Genomic DNA, 7,806 nt, shown 5'->3' on the forward strand with positions numbered 1-7,806 from the left:
TAGGCATTATCACAAACACACGGACTCGGACCTTTTTTTTCTACGCGGCGACTTCTTTTTACTTCCGTCACGTGCTTCAACTTCTCACCACTCACGGCTTTGACACTCCCCACCAGAATGCTTGGCTTTGCAATCTTTTCTCCCGACCTCTCCTTTTCTCTTTCTTCCAAACTTGTTCTCCCTTTCCCACTTCTTTATCCACCTCTTTATTTTCTTTATTTCCGTAGGTTCGCATTTCCGTTCAACGTAAACATCGCAGGGAAGATTGAGTGGAGATTGGAATGTCTCAAAAACGAACTGATGCAACTTCCCCGTCGACGTTGGCGCTAGTCGCATGCTGTCAGTTTCTGGGGATAACACTATGTTACACATCTCGCTGCATCCTTCGTTGTCTAAAGATTGCATTTGAAATCACACTTCTCTTATAAGTACTCGCTCATTTGCGGTACTTGAGCAACACATAATGCGGAATGTTAACGATTCCAAGTAACGATTCCGTGCCTTTGTAGTATCTCCAGTGCCGATTGAGGATGGTACATTTCAGCTTCCTATCTTTCTATAAAGATCTTCGAGACTAGTTTTGCTCCATTTGCTCCAACTGATGGTCGGCAGGGAAAACGTGAAGGTGTTGACACCACTTTCAGGGAAGTGGTCAGGACACATCCATACACTCAGTTTGAGGATTGAGTTTGTACGACCTACCCGGCGACATTACTGTAGTTGGTCGGAACCATAGTCATGTTATATATGAATGTCGGCATATTCTTCAGCTCTTTTGTGACCTTGTCCGACAGCTGCCTCTCCGTTTCGGCCCCGAAGTTATTGGAGTAGGTCTTCATTTTGAGGTCTTCGCCAAGTCTTCGGTACAACGTCCTCTTCAGCCGATTGGTCCCCTTCAGTGAGCTCTTGGCATAATGGGCCGTGACCAGAAAATCACATTATCCTTCGCGTGATATTCCTCATGAAGCAACATCCGGCAGACACTTCTTAAGCTTCATCTTCTCATTCACCGCAATCCCCGAAGTAAAGAACAGCGGCCTTCTCGCTGACCATCAGTCATAGAAGGACTTTCTTATTTCCTCGTCTGAGAGACATATTTGACGTTATCGCTTACCTTATTAAAGGGGGACGTAAAGTACTCGGTCCCCTGCCAGTCGTTACTGTCCAACGTCATGTAAGTCTTGCAATCCATTATGACAAAGACATCGCGCTTCGCCGGTAAGATGTTTTTCACGAGCACCTTCAGCCGTTCCTTTTGAGCTGCTCTGACACGACCGGCCTCGATCGACGACTCCGCATAAAAATATCCATTACGGCCAGTTATTTCTTCACCGTTTATCCGGTTACCACGACTTCCCAGTCCAAAGCGAGGCACCCTCGCTCTTGGTCTCCTCTTTCAGCTTCTTTACAGTTGCACAGTATCGCCGGGCGGCCGGAATCTGACTTCTGTTCGACGCTCTCACCTTTCTCTAGAAGTGAGAGGATGTTGTAAATGTATCGTGTACAGCGTAAAGGAAGCCGAACTTCCACAGTTCGAACAGAGTATCGAGCGTAGTTACTTTAAGGTTTTCACCATGACTGATAGTTGATTAAGTGATGTCAATTTTTTATCTATATACAATAGGGTTGCTGCGATTGGCGATGCACAGATGTATCCACAACTAGATGGCAACATAAAAAATCGCTAAAATGAGTCCATTTTTATTGCATACATTATGAGGCATAAACCATAGAGATCTTCAATTTATCTTATCATTCATCTGTTTGCTTCTTCTGGGATTTGTTGGAGGTGGATGACTGTGTCAACATGGGTAACCGCTGGATTGTGCTGGATTGTTTGAGAAAAACTGTGAAGAAATAAATCCTAATCATACGCTGTTTCTCACAGCGAACAAATTATTCCAAATGTTATAAAATTAGTAACTTATTTCTTATATGTATTCATATATTTACAGGTATTATAATCACGTGCTATACTCTTTTGAATGTATGCTCAATGGTAAGATTTTACCTATTTCTAGCGTTAGTTACTAAATCTTTTTTTATTATTTAAGCGTCTCACTATGCCAGCTCGTATGCTAGCAGTACAAGCAGGTGCTACACGTTTCCAAGAATATGCAGAAGAGGAGAAACATCTCGGTAGGAGTGAACAGAAAACGGTTCAAAAACGATTTATTCTTAACAGCGCCGATAGCAATCCAGACAACTATCAGGGCGTTGTTGGGCGTCCCGGTGTTGATTTCCCTATTCTGACAAGGATTCCAAACACAGAATTCAGCTGCCAAAACCACGGGAATGGATACTTTGCGGATCTTGACACAAAATGTCAGGTACTTTTTCGATGGATAACTAAACTGTAAAATGATATAATTCAAAACACAATGCCGGCCAAATGTCGACCCGTAATATCGAATATGATACTGTAGTTGAAGCGCATGAAGTGAATATTTGCCATTCCACATTCCCTGATCTACGTCCAAAAGACTATAGATATCGTTCTATACCCAGCCCTTGCTGTCCTATTTGTTGGATTGAATTAATGATAGCGATGATGGTCCTAACGAGCGTCATATTCAACCTAACGAAGTCATATTCAACTGAGGATAGTCAGGGAAAATGAATAAATTCGCTTCCGTATTCAATTGATTTTGACGGACGAAGGCTCGGATACAGAATTACAATTTTCAGTAGATGAGGATGATTTCAGTATATTTCCAATAATTTCATAGCATAGATTTATGCAGAGATTCTATCTCTTATTACATTGAATTGACCTTGAACTATTCTTTTTCAGGTTTTCCACATATGCGATGAAGGAAAAAAGATATCATTTTTGTGTCCTAATGGTACGATATTTCGACAATTGGATCTTATTTGTGATTGGTGGTTCAAAGTGGATTGCACAGCGGCACCGAATCATTATGCGGAAAGTTCGGAAATGCTGGCACAAGCACAGCGAGCTAGAGTTCAAAGTAAGCATCCGGTAACCCAGCCAATCAAATCCCCTGAGCAATTTTCGCTGAACATACAACGCAAACATGCTTTATTGAGTAATTCATTCGGCCCAAATCTAGAGGCATTGGCAATTAATAGACGTATGGACTCAAGCGTAGAACATTCAAATGAAAGTATTGACTTTGAAGATATATCTATAAAGCAAAACAACTTTAAAAGGAAGAACTGGGCTGCCGGATATGTTCAAGCCAGTTCCAAAGAAATACAAACTGCTGCCGAAACAGGTTCATTCGTACGAGCAGCTAAACTATTGAATGGTTATAATTATCCAACGCCAGACAAAAAATTGAACAATTTGAATTTAAAGAACGACGGATCAGGACTTAATCAATCCGCCAAAGTCGTTAGTAGACTGGAGAAAAATCAGTTTGCAGTATCTAGAACTCCCAAAATTTTCGAAAAAACTTTGAATGAGTTTAGCACTAAGAACTCATTGGCAATTGATGCAAAGCCGTTTATCGTTCGTGCCACTGAATCGTCGACTGTAGTTACGTCTACTTCTTTGAAACAATCTTTACTAACTGGCACTGTTGCATCAATGATCAATCGTGGAAGCACAACGTATCAAACCAGTACATTGAATCAAAAAAGCAATCGCAAACCAAATATCTATTCAGACATCAACCATTCACCAGATTCAGAATCTATAAAAGAAAATTTTAACCAACAGCAATACACAACAGCGAGGAAACTCAGTACAAAAACGAAAGATAAACCCTTTTATACTCCAACGATTCCAACAGTGACAAATAGAATTGTGACCGAACAAAAGACTCCAGTAAATCCAACCATTGAAGCTGTTGCTGGTGCATCTGAGCATGCTATCGAGATGATGAAAACATTACAAAATCTTGAAATGCCAGGACTTGAGAACAGATCAGCAGTGGAAATCCCACCATCTTCCGGACCAAGTGTGTTGCATTCCTTAGCTCTCTATTTTGCTAGTAACTCAGGGAATAATGACACATCAGCTACCGTACCTGTGAGGACCCGAGCCAACACAGACAAATCACAATTAGCGAATAATCAGCACTCAGTAACCCTACTCAGTCATAGAACATTGACTAAATACCAACAGTTATTCAACCCAGTGACTCCAAGTGCAACAACAGAAAGTCTGGATATCGAAACGCGCTTAGAAGATGACACAGGCAATGATCTGGAACCCCATTTCTCAACGCATTCACTTTTTAGTACCACCGGATCCTCACAAATCCGGGAACTAGCTCAAGTATTTACTCATGCATTATCCGCGTATCTACAGAACCCAGAATCATTCCGTCGTATTTTGTCCGATATACGACCGAAAGCTCCTCCACAATTAATTACATCTAATCGTATTGACAACAATATGCTCAGAGATGATGATATTTCTGCAGAACACGCGTCTTACTTTTCTTCCAACGAACAAATTACGCCAGCTCCTCAAACAACATTGAATGATGAGTTGGAAGTACTCGATTTCTCCGATGTAACGCTACCAACAACTGTCAAAAGAGAAATTACTTTCGGAAACACAGACGTCACGACGGAAACCCCCTTTACAACAACTGTTTATCCTGTACTTGCATATGCAAATAGTAGCGAGCAGCTAACAAGGACTCCGGCTTCAGCGTTGATTTCCGAAAGTTTGGAAGCTTATGCGTCAGCTTACAGAGAACGTCAATCAAAAGAAATAAAAATGCGCAGTCAATCCGATGACAAAAATGACCTTGCAGACGAAGTAAACAAAGAATTGGGTGCTATAAAACCGCTCAAATTCAAAGCTATTGAAAGTATTGAGCAAACTTCGGATAGTTTAGATAATTCAAGTTATTTCCCGATGTCTAATCAATTTAATAATCATCGTTCTCCATCGTCATACGGCAAGGGGGTCAAGCCTGCAAATAGTGTCCCGATTTTTGATACTTACCCAACAGCTTTATCGGATGTACAGGCCGTGCCACTACTATGGGGCGAAAAACTTTCTGCGCAAACAACTACAACAGCTTCTTCTCCAACTGTCTACATCGATCTATTGCCACCACATTTTGAAAATTCAAATTTATTAGTTTCACCGTCAGCTGGGGATGCACTATCAGACGATGACGAACAACTACAACGAGCTCAGAGCCAGTCAGTTGTTCTCAGTCGGAATGATATTAATAGCAACAAGAAGTCAACGACTAAGTACAGTTTTTTGAGCCTAGATGAAGCCGTTGAACGGAAGAACAATATAACGTTTGCTGACTCAGTTGTTGTGGAAGACAACGCTACACCAAGTACAACACAAGGACATTATATCACAAAACAATTTCGAAGCGAAAGTGAATATTCGACCACTCTTCCCGAAGAATTGGTTACGTCTACTATTCCTGATATAGGTAAAATAAGTTCCAACTCTCGATCAACGCTTTCATATGCGGTATTTCTTAACCCACTTACCATAAATGACGATTTATTGAATATAGACGGAGTAGATGAAACTACGGTTTCGAATACTGAACCTTATCTTTCAAGGATCAATACTAAAACGACAACTCCCAATACAAGTCCCGTTACGCCAACGACTATACTGTTTAGAAATTCAAATGTTGTTTCCAGTAACACTACCGATATGAAGAATAAACTGAATGAGAGAGAAAGTAACGAAAATGAAGTCATGGAAACAATGCAGAAAAAGGCAAATCAAATGTTTGGCGATTTGAATGATTCTGAGGCTGATCATCTCATGAACGTTATGAAAAAGGCAGACACAAATAAATCTGTGCGACGGTTAATTCTATTGCTGATACAAACATGTGACGATGACTTTAACAGGACAGTAGAAGATTCCAGAAGAACGCTACTGAATGCGTTGATAAATATGGATAGCAACGAAAACGAGAGTAGCGAAATTCGCATCGTAAAGTCGAAAACCAGCAGAAGTAGAAGTGTAGAAACTGATACAAAAGAGCATCCTACAAATTCTCATCAGTATGAAAAACTCAGAGACACAACGACCGACATTAACGTAATCAATAGAGATAATTTTGAAAGCAGCGAAACAACTTCGATACAGAGCCATACAGATGCAAAATCGACCTATTTGGACAATCTGATCGAAACTACGACCAACCCGTTCACCAGTGAGGAAGTAGAAACAACCACTACAACAAACATCAACTTTCCAGAACAATATACCACACCAAATATATTAACAACTGATTATGACACAACAATAACTATATTAACAACCACCGAAATTCCAACTACCACCGATTTTTCCACTACATCGTCCCTGGACAGGTCGATAGAAAAGACATCCACCATCCCGACGTTTATTTCCCAGATACAATCTAATGTTGGTGATCGTATACAGAAGAGCCTAGGAAGTAGTATAGAATATGTTTCAGAATTGAAACGACAAGTATCCAATCAACACTCCGACACGAGGGCACTGGAATTACTCAGATCGCTGTATTCACTGGCATCGAGATGGGGTTGAACATGACTTAAACCCTTGCGTTTCATCATAAGACATGTTCCCTAGCATTGAATAGAAATATACCAATCAGGATTGCTTAAATTATTTTTCATTAAATTGTTACTCGATATCAACACATACGCCATATTTATTTTACTAGATTTAATATTTCATTATAGTTCACTGTATAAATATAACAAAACGGGGTTCGTTGCTGGATTATTTTTTCAATATGTTGTAAGGTCCATAAAAAGAAATAAGGCCACATCACATTGTATGGTAACTATCATCGTATCAATTGTGAAATTGTATATTTGAATGATGAATATATTGTGAAATACGAAAAAAAACATCAACTCCAATATTAGCTTCCATTATTTGGTCCCTGTCGTTTGCATAAAATTATATAAACAGCAAAAAAAATTACTAATGCATACTAACAGCAAACAAACTTTCATTATTAGCTCGTATACTACTATTAGGCCTCTTGCATGTTTCAAAACAGAAATTGTATGATAGCGTATTAACACAAATCAACATGTATGCAAATAAATTGTAAAATATAAAATATTATACAAATGTGTTCATAATTATGGGACCGGTGATCACACGAACTTAGAGGTATTTCTTACGTTGTGAAGAAATGAGGAGTAAACGTAATTGTAAATATAGAGTCCACAGCAACAAGCTTTGCTACATATCCTGAAAAAAAAACATCAAACATTGTACAGATACAATATTTTGATAGTTAGCAAAACATTTTTGAGATAACACGATCTTAAGTTGTTGTATGAAGTATATGAGGAGTTTCTTGATAAGTTGAAATAATTGAGGAAGATCATTTCCATGCAGAATGGTGGTATTAAGATGTTTGTGAACAACAATTTGAAGCAAATGCCATACGCAAACTCATTTGATTTGTCAGTTTTCTACCAATTTGCGAAACATGCATCACAAACTCAAATGAATTGACTATATTTAAGTATTTCACTGTTAAACTAAACATCAAAAAAATATTTTATATTGGGACCTTGAACAATTTTTACTGGTTTTCATGGAAAAAATATAATTTTTTAAAATCATGATAGACAAGTATCGTCTATCGCGTCGGTAAAACAACTTTTTTTTTCTTCATGCTTAACATCAAACGTCATCTATAAAACATAGATAATCATTTTGTGAATCATCAATTTTGGATATCTCGAACTGAACTCAAGCTTATTTACAAAACTGACCCAAAAGATCCCCCAGCGTCGAGATATCTGTACTAACTTACTCAAGCTCCCAATATTCATACAGGATTTTGTAAATACAGTCAATATAGCCTGAAATTTATCTTAATAAAT

General features: G+C 38.9%; 1 protein-coding gene across 1 annotated transcript in view; it reads left to right on the top strand.

Moving 5' to 3' along the window:
• Nucleotides 1-7,806, top strand: part of LOC129764658 (mucin-2) — a 57,819-nt gene extending 50,013 nt beyond the window's left edge. Inside the window, exons 4-6 of the mRNA XM_055763965.1 lie at nucleotides 1,956-1,999; nucleotides 2,055-2,330; nucleotides 2,795-7,806. Coding sequence (XP_055619940.1) covers nucleotides 1,956-1,999; nucleotides 2,055-2,330; nucleotides 2,795-6,481 — 4,007 coding nt within the window. The 3' untranslated portion in view covers nucleotides 6,482-7,806. The remainder of the gene's footprint in view (nucleotides 1-1,955; nucleotides 2,000-2,054; nucleotides 2,331-2,794) is intronic.

Source organism: Toxorhynchites rutilus, chromosome 2 (assembly GCF_029784135.1).
Source record: "Toxorhynchites rutilus septentrionalis strain SRP chromosome 2, ASM2978413v1, whole genome shotgun sequence".
Classification (NCBI taxonomy): Eukaryota; Metazoa; Arthropoda; class Insecta; order Diptera; family Culicidae; genus Toxorhynchites; species Toxorhynchites rutilus.